The sequence below is a fragment of the Leuciscus leuciscus genome (genome assembly GCF_965113295.1).
Source record: "Leuciscus leuciscus genome assembly, chromosome: 11".
Lineage (NCBI taxonomy): Eukaryota > Metazoa > Chordata > Actinopteri > Cypriniformes > Leuciscidae > Leuciscus > Leuciscus leuciscus.
Window position 1 is genome coordinate 24642258 of NC_138735.1, and position 16363 is coordinate 24658620.

The following is a 16363-nucleotide window of genomic DNA, read 5'->3' on the forward strand; positions in this document are numbered from 1 at the left end:
CTTAGAATTTCAACACTTTCTGAAAGTTAAGCACCTCTTTACTGAATACATGCTGACTAAAATGCTGATCGTGATTAATTCCGTTATCAGCAGTGCCATCTCCTGGCCAAAAAAAAAGAGAGAAGAATTTTCTGGAAGTTGACCGTTTGTGATAGATGTCCATTGCGCACCAATCAGTGAAGGAAATGGCCCGCAAACAACCAATCAGGTATCCGATTTCCTTGACCTCACTAGACACGCCCACAAACTTAGTGCGGAAGAGGGTGAATTTGAACCGGGTATGTGTGTCTCATATCTCTCGCTCTTAACCCATGACTGTGTCATTGACTATCTTTATGCTGCTCTATATGTCTTTAGAAGCGCAATGCTTTATTTATTCATTTTTATTTTAACCATAAACGGTCCCTTTATCTGTAGCCTACTCGAGTTTTCTGTTGCTGCTAATGTTTTGTCAGGCTCGCTTCACAACAAAACCTCTCAACATGCTTTTGCTAATTTTTTAACTGTTTACTTACGAACGAAATCTTAAGCCTATTACTCCTTGAATGCAAATTCAACGTATCCTTCAGTCTTTGATAAGGGTCAGATATAAGAATAGTCCTCTTTAGCCTGTGCAGATACTGTGTGTTTCCAGGACTTCATTCCCCCTGAACAACAATAGATGCTTAACTTCAGTTCCGGACAGACACGCTGCAGGATAATGCAGAAAGTTTGCTCTGTCATAGTATTGAAAAGAACTAAAATGCATTAACCCATGCATTCTATTTATTTTTTATATGTACTTAATATACTTATAATATATAGCCTAATAATGAAGGTAATAACTGTCTAGATGAATCCAGTTTGAAGCCAATTATTGTATGAACAGTATTTTATGTCCCTCGCAAGTTCTCGTTAATGTGAAAACATGTTATTATTATTATTCCAATGCAAAAATAATGATACTTATTATTATTTTTTATATTATAATGTTGAGATTTTATACAGTTCAGCTGTTTTTAATGAGTCTGGGCAGGATTGATATATGTATTGATGTTGCAGTATTGGGATGTGGTGAGGGAAATTAGCATAATTGCCATAAAATAATGGCTTTTCAAGAAAAAGAAAAAAATATTGGTAAAAATCTGTTGCAAACATTTATTATTATTTATTTTAGATTGGGAACATTCATTTGGTTAAATGTATTATGCACATTATTGCATTTATATTGATGTTAAAAACATTCATTTGGTGTGCAATGTAAGGGAAAGCTGTGGTCACGAAATCAAAATTAAGGTGACTTGTAACTTTTATAATGCAGTAAGTCTTTGTTTTAGCTCACTAAACTACAATGAAAACTTGCTTTTTTACCCTCTGCTCACTTTAAAGATGCACATGCCATTTGCATCATGAACTAACAAAGTTACTAATGGACTTAATTGTTTGTCTTTGAATGTAGAATCATGGCAGAGACGGACGAGGCCGAGGTTCAAACAAAGAAAAGCAAAACCCTCATCGTACGGCATCTGCCCAGAGAACTCAACAGAGATGAGAAAGAGGATCTTCTGAAATATTTTGGTGCCTCCTCCGTAAGAGCGCTGTCAGAGAAGGGACCACTAGTAAGTCATAAGATTTGGAAGTACAAAAGTTGCAAATTGCTGTGGGTAAATGATGCAATGAATAAATACAGCTGACCTGATTGTGTTGTCGTCTGCAGAAGCATATGGCATTTGCAACTTTCAGCAGTCAGACCTTAGCCTCTAAGGTAAAATTAAAATACCCATGCTCCTCTTGTGGTTTAAGAGATGGCTTCGACATGTTAGTAATCCAAATTGCTTTTCTCCACCCTCAGGCGCTGAACAGACTTCATCAGCTGAGAATCCTTGGTCACACACTAGTGGTTGAGTTTGCTAAAGATCAAGACAATGTCAGTATTTTGAAAGACCCTCCTGTGTCTAACAGGTAAATGGCAAAATCAATCATAACAATAGACTTTCAGCTGTTCATATTCCTTCCCTCCTCTAATACACACTGTCTAAACGTGTCTCTGATTTGCTAACTGTCCATTTCTATATTTTATTATTACTGTGTTTATGGATGTTTCTTCAAATATGGGAACTTTTATGTGACACGGGTTGATTTAAACAAGAATTTTTCATTTAGTTATATATATAGTTCACATTAAAACTCTCTTGGAATTCATTTGTTCATGTTTTAAATCATTTATTTGGCTACTTTTCAAATGCCTTTTTTTCAATAGATTTGCATGATCCTTGTCTCAGGAAAAACTCAATTGACTTACATAATTTAAAAACATTGATAATATTCACAAAGATTACACACATTGTTTACAAAACGACACATAATTGAATTTCTGACCAACAATTTTGCCAATAAAGTTTTATCAAAAGTTGCGACAAAATTGTCAGTTTATTTGATGTAAAATGAGAATTGTAGTGTGTAGAAAAAAATTGAGGTAAATATAGGTTAAAAACAAATATTTTTGTTGTGTGTCATTTCTAATCAATCTGTATTTTTATTTATTTATTTATTTATGGCAAAAATAACAACAATAGTGAAAATATTTATAGGATCTAAGAATACATATAATTATAGCTATGAAATTAGCCTTAGCAAGACATAATAGTCTGCTATTTTATTTTTAAAATGTTAAAAATATAATTTCCAACACATAGCCTAATCCTATTAAACACGATTCATAATTAGAAATGATGTGGACATTTTCATGATGTTTCAGGAAAAATGCCAATTTTCCCATAATGCATGTACATACACTGCTGAACATCGTTAGTAGACAAGTTAAACTAGTCTTTATGACAAATATGTTTTAAGATAGTTTATTTTCTACAAGTTCACTTGACCAAAAATCGTCCATATTTGAAGAAACACCCTTATATTCAGTGTTGGGGAACAGTCCAATACATCACAATATTTCATTACTCCCTAAAAAAGTAAATAATTGTGTTACTTTTTATACTTTAGCATGACTTTTTCCTCACCTGGGCTGGGCTTCCTTGCTTGTTTGTTTTGTAATAATAATAATAAAAACTAAAAGATCTATTTTCAGCAAATGTAAAGGCCTTTTCACACCAAAAGTGAAATTAATAAGCCTCAGACTGAAGGAAATGCAAATTCATGCCTGACAAACCTTTCGGCTGTGCTACCATTCTGGGTTGCAGAAAAATAGGAAAAATAAAACACAAATGTGATGTTTATCTAAAGCCATTTTTGCTGATTGGTATGCTTGAATTGGATCATTGAATGTCAGCAGCAAAAACATTGATTCATTAAGTGAGATTAAATGCATAAAGTATATTTGTGTTATTTACATTTAATTATTGCAGGTTTGCGTATTCTGATTTTGCATTTCACTATTTTTATTCATTTTGAGGAATACTGAATGTTTTTATGCAAATGAGATGCATAGAGATAAATACATGCTCACATTTAGTAGATCTATAATAACCATCATGTTCACGCCTCTGCACTTACTTCCAATTTCTCTTAACATGGGGACAGGAGAGGTGTCAGTCAATAAATGGGAAAACAAAGTAACTCATGTTACTTATTTGAAAAAGTGATTCAGATATTTTGTTGTAAATGTAAAAGTAGTGTTACTTCACTAGTTACTTAAAATAATCGGATTTTGTAACTTGTGTTACTTGTAATGCCTTACCCCCAACACTGCTTATATTTATAATAAAATGCCCCCCATAATAGTTTTCCTCCTGTTTCAGTGGTGCTGGTGCTAAAGCTGAAAAGGGGAAGAAAGAAAAACAACAACAACACAATGTTCCTATGATGGACAACAGCATTGCTCCCAGTCTGGGGTAGGTGTACAGGTGCATCTGTGTTTGTTTGATCAGCACATTGACTTCCTCTCGCATTCGCGATCTCACTGTGTCACTGTGTTTATGATGTCACTGGAGATTTGAGACAGGCTAACGCTCTCGGCTGACATCCCGTACCTGGTGTCAGTAGTTCAGGCCCTGATAATCCTGTAGGAAGTGCCCATAGCGAATAGAGAAAGAGGGAGAGAGGAAGTTGGCGAGTGGTTGTCACCATCCGTCTCATGTCCAATTACAGGCCCATGTCTCAGAGTGTCTGTTCTTCGGTGACAGCCCGTCTGCTCTTGCCATGTGGTGGCACCAGGTGGCCTTTGATAAAGAGACCGTGGGCTAAGATATAATTTTGCACAAGGAGCCCGCACTTCACCCTCACTTAACGAGCGGAGCTGTGACAGATTTTTATTTATTTAATTCTGAGCAGCTCGTGCACAGACCAGGGTGGCTTGAAAAGCATGTTTTTCAGTGCTGTGATGCTTTGAATGAGGTGCAGACAGTTTCCATGATTGAACATGCAATCAAATTCAACTTGAAAGAGTCTTGACATTCAAAGCATTTGGCTTGCGAGGGAAAGTCCGTTACAAAGTTGGATCTTGGAGTTGGAGTTGTGGTTAGCACTTTCTTTTCACAGTATCCATGTTACTTTTTACATTTTAAACAGCTAAATATGCTTTTTAAAAATTATGGTGTATATGTGTTTGTAATAAATATACAGTATATATGTGTGTGTGTTGTTTTATAAATATAAATATATATATATATATATATATATATATATATATATATATACACACACACACACAGATGAGCCAAAACATTATGACAACCTGCCTAATATGCTGTTGGTCCTCTGCGTGCTGCCAAAACAGCGCTGACCCGCTGAGCCATGGACTCTACAAGACCCAAGAAGGTGTTCTGTGGTATCTGGCACCAAGACGTTAGCAGCAGATTCTTCAAGTCCTGTAGGTTGCGAGGTGGAACCGCTGTGGATCAAACTTGTTGGTCCAGCACATCCCACAGATGCTCAAGTGGATTGAGATCTGGAGAATTTGGAGGCCAAGGCAACACCTTGAACTCTTCATCATGTTTCTCAAACCATTCCTAAACTATGTGTGCAGTGTGGCAGGGTGCATTATCCTGCTGAAAGAGGCCATTTCCACCAGGGACCACCATTGTCATGAAGGGGTGTACCTGGTCTACAACAATGTTTAGGTAGGTTGTACGTGCCAAATTTACGTCCACATGAATGGCCGTACCCAGGGTTTCCCAGCAGAACAGATCATCAGATCATCACACTCCCTCCACCGGTTTGACGTCGTCCCACAGTGCATCCTGGTGCCATCACTTCCCCACGTAAACCCTGCTCATGTACATGGCCGTCCACTTTATGTAAAAGAAAGCGGTTCAGGCGACCTTCTTCCACTGCTCCAAGGTCCAGTTCAGACCCTTACGTGTCCATTGTAGGCACTTTCGAAGGTGGAAAGGGGTCATCATAGGCACATAGGCTTGGTCTACGGCTACGCAGCAGAGTGTGATGCACTGTGTGTTGTGACGCATTCCTCCCATAACCATCACTAAAATTTTGTGTGACTTCTGCCACAGTAGACCTTCTGTTGACTCGGACCAGACATGACAGCCTTCGTTGCCCTTGTGCATCGATGAGCCGTGGGCGTCCCAACACCCTGTTGCTGGTTTGTGGTTTGTCCCTCCTTTGTCCCTCCTCAGACCACTGTTAGTAAATTCTCACCACTGCTGCTGACCAGGAGCAACCCACAGGCCTTGCTGTTTCACAGATACTCTGACCCAGTTGCCTTGCCATAACAATTTGGCCCTTGTCAAGATATTTGCTTCACCTGATACGATATATTTGCTTCACCTGTGACTGGTCATAATGTTTTGGCTCACCAGTGTTTGTTTTATGTGTGTGTATGTATATATATATTTTTTAATTTTTTTAATATCTAATAGCAGACACTTAAATTCTCGTTGTTGTTATTATTATCATCAAACTTATTAATAAATAATAATAATCATAATGGAATTAGGTATTTGTTTTAATTGTAATTATTACAAATATTATAATTCAATATCTTGGTAAAATCGTACTGCTCTCATACTGGCAAGGATCGTTAAACTAGTTTAATGGCGACTTTATGAGACTTAAATGCATTAAAAGCTTAATTTTATATTACCAGCAAAATCATTATGAATATTTTAAATATTGCCTGCCCTAAATTAAGTACTATAGTAATAATATTCAGTATTGGTGAGTAGTAGTATAATAAAAGTGATGATGGTACAAACTTACTTAGAGTGTGTAAATTCTTACAGAATTGACATAACCTGATTGTAATCATAAAAATAATAAAATATAAAATGTTGGCCATAAAAAAAAAAAAAAAAAAAAAAAAAGTTACTTTTTGTTTGTAACTTGTAGCTGTAACTGTAGCTAACTAAGGGTTGCTGCTCACCCGCTCCTGAATGCAGGCGTGGGCATTTACCAAACACAGCCAAATATTTGTACCTTGCTCTTATATTTATGCTTCACCATTATGTTCATGGATTTTGTCATGGGTAGCATTCCTGGAACGACTTCCAGTTTTTCATGTATGCTTTTTTTTTCTTTCATCTCGCAGGTTGAAATTTCAAACAAATCCAACGCTGAAATATTTATACCCTCCTCCTTCGAGTGGAATTTTGACAAACATTTCACACACACTTTTGAGCGTACCCAAGTTCTACGTTCAAGTGAGTAGAGACAACAAAGTATTTTTTTCCCCTGTCTTTTTCTGTTGTTTTATTTATCAGTTCATGTTGGGAATGTGTAAACAAGCACATCTATATGATTACCTCTTGTGTACCAGCATCTCTCTCCCTCTTTCAGGTTTTTAGTTCATATCAGGTCAAAAAGACAGGAAAACGTTCTCACAGCTCTCAGAGTGGCACTAATGTGATTTCTTTGAATCAAGTCCAGTCCCTAAAACATCAAACCACAATATTTGGAGGGAATTATTCTGATGGTATTAATATCGCGCTCATGTGGGAGGGATGAGTGATGTATTTAACATTTTCCCTTAAGCTACACCGCACCACTTTGTGAAACAGCATGATATAATCTGGCCTGCCTTTTGGTGGCGCTAGCTTTCTTCTAACAGGCTGGTGTTTTAATCACATTAAATCTGTTGCTCAGAGCTCCGTTTTAGAGCCATCACTGAGCCTAAATATATTCCAATGCAGCAATCTGGGTTACATATGGAGCCAGGGTCACAATTAATGTTTGTGCCCAAGAAATATGCAGCACCAGGTGTGTGAATACAACACACACACACACACATACACACACACACTCCTTTCTTCATCAGATGAACATGTTCCTCCACAGGTTCTTCACTTGATGAATAAGATGAACCTCCCCAGCCCATTTGGCCCGGTGACGCCTCGTCCGCCAATGGTGAGTTGGTATATGCGCTTTTTGTGAATGTTTATCTTATCTTAAATTGAAGTCTGAATTCAAAGTCAACCTCATCCCTGATGCTTTGCTTTCACTGAATCCCATCAATATAAGTGCTATGCTAATATTGATGAGCTACACGAAGGTGTAACCCACTCATCTGCACCGTTTCAGTTTGAGATGCCCCCAGGCCCACTGCCGCCCATGCCCCCACCCTTCCCCCCACAGAACCCTCCTCTGCCGGAGCACGAGGAGGGGGCGTCGGGCAGTGAAGAAGAATCCGAGTATGAGAGTGGAGATGAGGAAGATAAAGAGAGGTAGCTAAGTTTCCATCTTTCTATTTTATTTACAAGTTGTTTAAGTAGTTTGATATTATTAGTAGATGCGTGCAATCAAAATAATGTCTGAAGCGCAGTGTATGCAAGCAAGTTGTGTTCTGAAATGTATCCGAACTGAATTAGAAAATCAGTAGTAAATTATGTTGAATGTGTCATTCTTGTATGTGTTGCATTCTTCAGTGTTTCCAAATGGGGCTCTATAGCCTATAGAGTTAGTTAAAGTTAAAGGTGCAGTAAGAGATTTCTGAGAAACGCTGTTGAAAGTGGATTGAACCGAGCACCGCACCGCACCACACAGCCAATCAGCAGTAGGGGGCCTATACACTCATGATGGGGGAGGAGAGAGAGAGAGAGAGAGAGATAAAGAAGGGAGAGTGTGTTTGTTTGGGTTGATTTCAAACATCAACAGTGTTTCTCAGAAACTGTGAACATGTTAATAGCAAACCTGCATTATCTTTTTCAGCAAGGATGCATTCAATTGATCAAAACATTGATCAAGATAGTAAAGACATTTATGTCACGAAATTTTAAGCAGCACAACTGTTTTAACACTGATAATAATACCAAATGTTTCCTGAGCAGAAAATCAGGATTTCTGAAGGATCATGTGACACTTAAGACTAGTAATGACAAGTACATCAGACAAGTAATGATGCTGAAAATTAAGCTTTATCACATAAATAAATTACATTTTAAAACATATTAAAAAAGAAAACAGTTATTTTAAATTGTAGCATTTCCACACTATTACTCGTTTTACTATAAGAGACTTCTTTCAAAAACATTTAAAAATCATACTGACCCTAAACTTTTGAACAGTATTATTCCATGATAAAATTTATATTTTAACCAGAGTCCTAAATGTAATAATAATAATAATAATAATAATTCATTACATTTATATAGTGCTTTTCTCAGCACTCAAAGCGCTTTACATAGAAGGGGGGAATCTCCTCAACCACCACCAATGTGCAGCATCCACTTGGATGATGCGACGGCAGCCATATTGCGCCAGAACGGCCACCACACACCAGCTTACTGGTGGAGAGGAGACAGTGATGAAGCCAATCAGTATATGGGGATGATTAGGAGGCCATGATGGACAGAGGCCACTGGGCAAATTTGGCCAGGATGCCGGGGTTACACCCCTACTCTTTCGAAAGACATCCTGGGATTTTTAATGACCACAGAGAGTCAGGACCTCGGTTTAACGTCTCATCCGAAGGACGGTGCTCTTTGACAGTATAGTGTCCCCATCACTATACTGGGGCGTTAAAAATATGAGATATGAGCATGTACAATTAAATGTTCAATATCAAAATATCAACAAATAATAATAAACAAACCAGATTTTTCTGGCCTTAATGGGCATTTTCCCTGCAGACAGACAGATTACTAACAAATATTGTGCTTGCTACATGTCTAAAATCTAAATGCCTAAAAAGAAATGTGATAGTATTTTTGACTATGCATCATCAGCATTGGCATGTTTTCTCATGACAGATTGTCAGCCTCCAGAATGGCAGCAGCTAAAAGCTGCAAAGTGTTCAGTTTGTTTGTTTCATTGCCGTATTTTGCCTTGCTTTCAAAAGCCATACATGTTTAATAGCTTCACACTTCTTCTCCCTGCGTTCCACAAAGGATGATCAGACTGATGGGCCTTGCTAACCAGCCATGCAAAAGACCGCTGAGAGCAAAGACTTCTTCCAAGAGAAAGAAACCCAAACTAAAAGACTTCCTGTCTATTCCCAAACCGGATTCCCACGGGTAAACTGTCAGCTACATTTCACTCAACCATAAGCTTCTTTATAATTAATTAAGTAAAATTAAGCAACGCCTTATAGTTTCAAAGGACCACCTTATAATACAAAGAGATTTGCTGAAAGCTCAATGTTGTATCTCTCAGACCCTCAGGCCCAGCCCTGCAGCCAGCAGACGTGTTCGAGCAACCTCAGATGCTCGGACAGAAGAAAATTGAGTTCCATATATCGGCTGAGGTGTCCACCATCCTCGAGGGGCCTGGGCAGAATCAAGAGCGGCAATTCACAGATGCCACTGAAGGTAAGGCTGCAGGTCCCCCGCCACTCCTTCTATCCCATCATTCATTTATCTATCCGCCTGCATCACCGAATGCGCCCCAGGTTCACCCATCCATCCTGAGCGGACCTGCTCAATTAACACAGCAATTAGCCCTGAGAATAGTGACTCAGCTGGAGAGAAGATTTAATGTATCGGGCTGTCAGCAGACCGAGCTGCTCTCACCATGAGGCGCCGAGACCCTCCCCTGTGTCAGGATAACCCTGAAACTTTATTCGGGATAAGGCTGCACGATACTGGAAAGAAAACTCAATAAATCGTCAAAATAGCAATATTTAGTTTTTCTGCAATATGAACAAGTATAGGAAGTTTCACCAGATGACTTGAATAGCTCTATTTGGAAAGCAGGGTTGGGGAGTAACGGAATACATGTAACGGCGTTATGTAATCAGGATACAAATATCCAGTAACTGTAATCCGTTACAGTTACGTCAAAAAACGTAGTAATCAGATTATAGTTACATTTTGAAAAAAGGGGGAATACTTTCAGGATTACAATGGTTTCATTTAAAACTAAATAAATAAGTATTTTGGCATAATAACACTATATTAAGCGCTGCTTGATTATACAGTGGTTCCTGGTTCTGTTGCCAGTAATGACTCACGTGTGCCACGCGCTGGTGCATGTGCAAATAACAGCTTTCTACAATCTCCTCAGACGCAGATTGAATCACTGCTGCTAGTAGAAACGATGCTGCCTGCGGGTAAAATCGCTTTTAATTCACGGAAGTTCCGCTGCTATTTTGTAGAAATTAGGAGAGTAGCTTTTTTAGTACCCAAAATGTCCTTTCTTATTCTTTTCTCGCGTAACGGGATGTTCGCTGTCTAGGTAACGTAGGGGAACTCCCACTGCCAACGCCCCAAGTTCAGTCAGGCAAATTAAGAAAGATCACGGCTTTAGTCAACATGTAGGCCTATTTTAAAATAAACTAATATGTAGATTGTGTAAAAATGTTAAATGTTGTGTTTTTATTTTTTAGTTAAAAATTAGTAAAAAATAAAACAAAATAATCTGTAATACCATACATTAGCCACTAGATGTCTGTATAGCCCTTTACATAAATATATATTCAGGCATATGTGTGTATATTTTGCAAATATTGTACACTGGACCAAATTTTTTATAAATAATAAAAAAAAAAATTATAATATTTCTTCTTGCTTGACTTTATTTATATACGTGACCTTGAAGTAATCCAAAAGTAATCAGTTACATTACTTTCATATTATAGTACTTGGATTACGTTACTGAATACTTTTTTTATGAAGTAATTTGTAACTGTAACGGAATACATTTTTAAAGTAACCCTCCCAAGCCTGTTGGAAAGTGATTAATTCTAGAATAATTGGGGTGATTTTGTTGGGGATCCGCATAGAAAACAAATAAAATAAATAAATAAAACAATTCTGCAGAGTAAATAATTACTTTTAAGTTCAAAATCTTTTTAGGGCGGAACTATTTGAGCAAAACTTGAAAAATGTGGATGTACTTGCGTTTACCCTTTGCAAAATCTAACTTAAGCCATAAAGTTAATATAAAAAATAAAAAAACTCTTTACACTTGAGTTTTCACAGGCCACATTCACACATAATTATAATTTTATTGTGATTTATTATTAAATAAATCAAAACAAAATAATTATATTGTAATAGTACCATTGTACTTTAAAATAAAAAATTAATTAATAAAATTAATTTTATTTTACTGTACAATTACAGTACTAGTATTTACGTCTTAACTTGTTCATTTTCAAACTGCATACCTTAAAGCTTTTAATTTGACGGGTAGCCAACAGATAAACAAATGTGCTGCAGTGTTCATTTTGACAGCAAATTTTGATTTAGTTTTAGTCATAGTCTTTTGACTAAAATGCCATTTAGTTTTAGTCGTATTTTAGTCATCTGAATTGTTTTAGTTTTAGTCTAGTTTTAGTCGACGAAATACAATAAGATTTTAGTCGACTAAATCTACAGTAGATTTAGTCGACTAAAATATAATGGGTTTCAATTTAAATGCATTTATTTAGAATTTCTCAAAAATGTCCAAACCCATATACTCCCGGAGAAAACATTAACCTGCTAATATGAATGATTTTAAAGTTTGAACTTGCGATACAGATACAGATTTAACTACTGTAACTTAAAAAATATCTTAAAATTAAATAAAACCACTTTTCCTAAAGTAGAAGACAGTCTTTTTTTCAATGAATGATATATGAATTCTTTATAACTACTTGCATACATCATTCTTTATTCTTTCAAGCAGACATATTTAAATGAATTAAATATAATTAATCCTTATTAAAGCTATTAACGAGCAGTGAATGCTTTCCTCTTTTTCTTTTGTTGCTTGATCAATATTAAGGACACAGACCGCATTAGGTTTATTACCCACTGTCACTTTAAGACATCGGATCATGTCCAATGACATGCGGATCCAATGCACTGATGCACATAGATACACTCACAACTGTTTAAGACATAACCGACATAATTTACGTGAATACTCTCCAAAACGGACATTTAGACATAATATTTGTGTGTATTTGTCCATTCAGACACGAAAGAAAGCTCAATTCTGTACTCGCGCGCTGTATAGGCTAGGTGTCTATGTGAATGGCTGCACGCTTCGGGTCGGGTGTGTGCGCACAGAAAACCGTACCGAATAGCTCTTTTTTTGCGTCGTCACTCTTATTCAGATCTTCATGTCTGCTCTACTCATTCTCCCAGACGTTTAACGTTACATGTTTTAACGTTTTATGAGACATGCAGCGCATGCCAACTCGTGTGCCGCTGGGTAGATCACGTTACAGTACAATTGTGCGCATCTACCACAAATGCAGGACATCAGACTGGATCGCTTCCCAAATCGTCACTATCTAACATTTTCGTCTAGTTTTTATTCGTTGACGAAAATGTCAATAGATTTTCGTCATAGTTTTTGTCATTCAAAACTAGTTTTTATTTAGTTATCGTCTCGTTTTCGTCTGTGAAAAAATGTCGTTGACGAAAATAATGACGAAAATTATTCGTCAACGAAATTAACACTGATGTGCTGGCAGTTTCAGAGTGAATGCGCTGTATGTTCATTTACACGCATGCAGCTCACAGCATCTCAGAACAGCTTTATTCACAGTAAAAGAACCAAGCTGTTCTGAGACACTGTATCATGAACTACACGTGTGTAAATGATGTGGTTCACTCTGAACCTGTAGCACATACATATTTACTTAATTAAATCGCAGCCTGTGCTCTAAGCCTTATTATGATATCAGTTTTATTTCGATATATTGTTGTGCAAACCAAATTTAGGAATGACAGAACTATTAAACAAAATAAAACGCACACTAAACTTTTCGGTGCGAATACATCTTAGCAATTATTTAATGTTGGCACATGCAGACACAGCAAATAAAAGTCATCCTCTGCTCTCAAATTGAGATTCCCGGTCTTTTGTTTACTTTATCTTCCTGTTTGTTTTCCATTAATGTCTATGACCAAAAGATGAAAACCGTTCAAAGTCAAAGAGCTTTCCTAACCCTCTTTATAAAAAAAAAACGAGTACAGGGCCGGTAGTTATTTTCATTATACTCGCTTTCTACTGATGTTTAAATGACGAGAAACGTCAAAGAAATCCACCTCTCTGAGGGAACTTATCAGCTCTTCCTGCTCTAGTACACTTTAGGCACTATAGATCTGTCAGACAAGTTTCCAGAGGATTTGTGTAGCCTCGCTGCTTCCCATAATTCCTCATACGCTTTTGCTTACGGCTTACTGCCAACTGCCAGGTGACATCTCCAACTGCGCTATGAAAGAACCTGAAAGGAAACCCCATGGAGCGTGACCCCCCGCAAACACACCAGTGTCACCCTCCGAGATTAATACACTCGCCTGTTTTTCCTCTGGCTTGGATTTTCCACTTTATCTGAATTTACGTGCCTTTTGTTATTGATTACAAGTATTGATTCTGCTTTTCTGCATGACAAGAAAACAATCCTGTGCTTTCTAGTTTGTTTTGAAGAGTCAAAGGCTTGTCATTTTGATGCGTGTTGTTCACACAAGACTTCGGTGCCGCCTTTCACTTGTCATCATTGAAATCTGCAACAGGCAGCCTTTCACAAACAGATTGAAATTGAGCACCGTGACAGTTCAAAACACGCTCTAATTATGTTTATGCAACTTCTTCCTAGACACGGCAGAGAAGGAGGTTTCCGCTCAGGAAGCCTCAGAAGGGTTCGGGAAGATCTACCCAAGCGCTCAGGTCCCCAGACAGGAGGAAGAGAAGGAGGAAGATGAGGACATCCCCTCGGAGTTCATCTCTAGGAGAGAGCTAGAGAGAGGCAGACTCTCCAGAGACGGTGAAAGACTCTCAAATTGTGCACGCAAACACTCTCTTTTTTGTAGTACACCGAACATCAAATAGAATTGAGAAGCTCTACTAAAGAATTTAGCTTCGAGTGTTCACAAGAAAGATGCAGTCAGTCTTTAAAGAGGAAATTAATATTTGATAGCACACCAGGCTGTCGTCATATGACTGTTTGTATGTTTCAGATGTTTGCTAGTGATTACTGGCAGGTATTTATTTTAAGTCAGCCAGTCATTCCTTTAACGACTTTGTTTCAGATTTACTTTTCACATGACTGTGTATGTCTGTTGTATTGATTTATTTTGTTATTGATTCTTTTACATTTACAGAGATAAAGAAAATGTCTGTGTTTAAAAATTATGAACCCGGAGAACCAACCTGCAGGCTTTACGTTAAGAATATTGCAAAGCAAATTGAAGAAAAAGTAAGTATCTGGATAATAGTCTTGGAAATAAATATATATATATATATATATATATATATATATATATATATATATATATATAGGTATCTTACCTAAGAAAGTACTGGGTAATATGAGGTAACTACATGGGTTAAGGTTAGGTTTAGGATAGGTTCAGGGTCAGTACCTAGTTATTACCCAGTTATTGTAATTACTATAATGTATGTACATGCGGAAAGTGCTACCGATATCACTACTCTTTATCATTACAGTATACTCCAAATAATACCATATATATTTGTATTCTATATAGAGCAAATTCTTAAGTTCACATACCACTTCATCAGCATGTGTCTAGAACAGCCTGACAGCTCATAATTCTCACTTTAGTACCAGATATATAACCCAGCTCAATCTTTTCCGCAGGATCTGAAGTTCATCTATGGCCGGTATATCGACATCTCCTCAGAGGAGGAGAGAAACATGTAAGCACCACTGTCTAATGCCTCAGGCCCTTGTCTGAGGCCTCAACTCCTCCAATCACTATCAAAGCCAATGAAAAGCAAACATTGTTCTCGGGAGCGATGAATAAAGGCGAGTTCTTCATGAACATGTGCTGATGTATAAGCGTACTTGTTCCCGTCAGGTTTGATATTGTTTTGATGAGAGAGGGGAGGATGAAAGGTCAGGCCTTCGTCGGACTCCCCAGCGAGAGAAGCGCGGAGAAGGCCTTAAAGGAAACCAATGGATATATACTCAACGACAGACCTCTTGTGGTGGTATCCTTTGTTTTCAGCCGTTCTCTGCATTCACAATCTGACAGACATGTATAGATGTATAGAAATCCACTTTGGACAAATCAAAGCTGTTTTTAGACATGCTGGAATTTATGTTTTTGTCTAGGTTCACCTAGGATTTATTATTACAAATGTTTTTCTGTCAAAATAACATTATGCCTTAACTTGAACTTTAGCAATTCGCCAGATCTGCAAAACCTAAACAGGAATCTGCTGACTCAAAGAAAGGAGGGAAAAAACACTAAACTGGTGGGTTAAGGATCACTTTGAGATCAACACTATATGTATTTATTTTTCAAGCTGTCCGTATGTTGGAGTGGGTTGGTGAAAATGTACTGAATATTTATTATTATAGCTTCTAGATTTTTAAGCTTGATTTGTTTTCTATTTGTTTAAGATGATGTTGATGTTGCATCAAATTACCTCAATCATGAGCCTACGGGAGCTCCATCTTTACTTCATATCCTTTAAAATATCCTTTAAAAGAGTTATTTAAATTGCTTGCTTTTATCCAAAAATATATAGGTAATAACTGAATTCTTCCAAATGTCAAGCAATGTTTTTCTGCATCAGCATAAAATAAAATCCATTCATTGTCGCACATAAATCTTATTACTATTCACATATTCTCCCTTCTATTTTATTGCAGACTGCAGCTGTTGAGTCCTTTTGGGCTGAAGTTCATCATCATCTATTGTAATTTTTATTTTATTTTTAGGAACTGATTTTGTTGATATGTCTCGCAATAATACAGTAAAATAAAAGGAAATAATTCTGCCATCTGGCATCTTCATTTAAACTGCTGCCCAATTTCAAGACCATAGCAATGTTGTTTATATATACTTTTATGTCTAATATTGTTATTAATCTGGGTTGTTTGTGCGCTCAAGGTTGCAAAAGGTCGGATCCTGATGTTTAATGGTACCAGTATTGTTTTGCACGCACAACATGTGCCTTTGAAGTGAAGGGGAATAAATTTAAAAGTCGCTATCAGTCAGCCGGCTCATCTTCCAGCAGCACAGCAACAGATGGTGCTGTCAATACAGCAGAGCTCAGACAAACACAA

The 16363-nt window shown here is 37.2% G+C and overlaps 1 protein-coding gene across 2 annotated transcripts; it reads left to right on the plus strand.

Moving 5' to 3' along the window:
• The first annotated feature begins 204 nt into the window (after positions 1 to 204).
• rnpc3 (RNA-binding region (RNP1, RRM) containing 3) lies at positions 205 to 16075 on the plus strand. 2 transcript variants are annotated; one of them, XM_082183244.1, is made up of 16 exons: positions 205 to 278; positions 1439 to 1598; positions 1697 to 1744; positions 1832 to 1941; positions 3738 to 3830; positions 6482 to 6593; positions 7228 to 7296; positions 7471 to 7613; positions 9276 to 9401; positions 9541 to 9695; positions 13922 to 14089; positions 14427 to 14521; positions 14927 to 14985; positions 15147 to 15279; positions 15474 to 15546; positions 15695 to 16075. In XM_082183244.1, exons 2-15 carry the CDS (start codon positions 1443 to 1445, stop codon positions 15540 to 15542), a joined length of 1536 nt encoding a protein of 511 aa, XP_082039370.1. In that variant the 5' UTR covers positions 205 to 278; positions 1439 to 1442; the 3' UTR covers positions 15543 to 15546; positions 15695 to 16075. The 2 variants fall into 2 exon arrangements, with proteins under 2 accessions (XP_082039370.1, XP_082039371.1); XM_082183245.1 differs by having other exon boundaries at positions 15947 to 16075.
• The last annotated feature ends 288 nt before the right edge of the window (positions 16076 to 16363 follow it).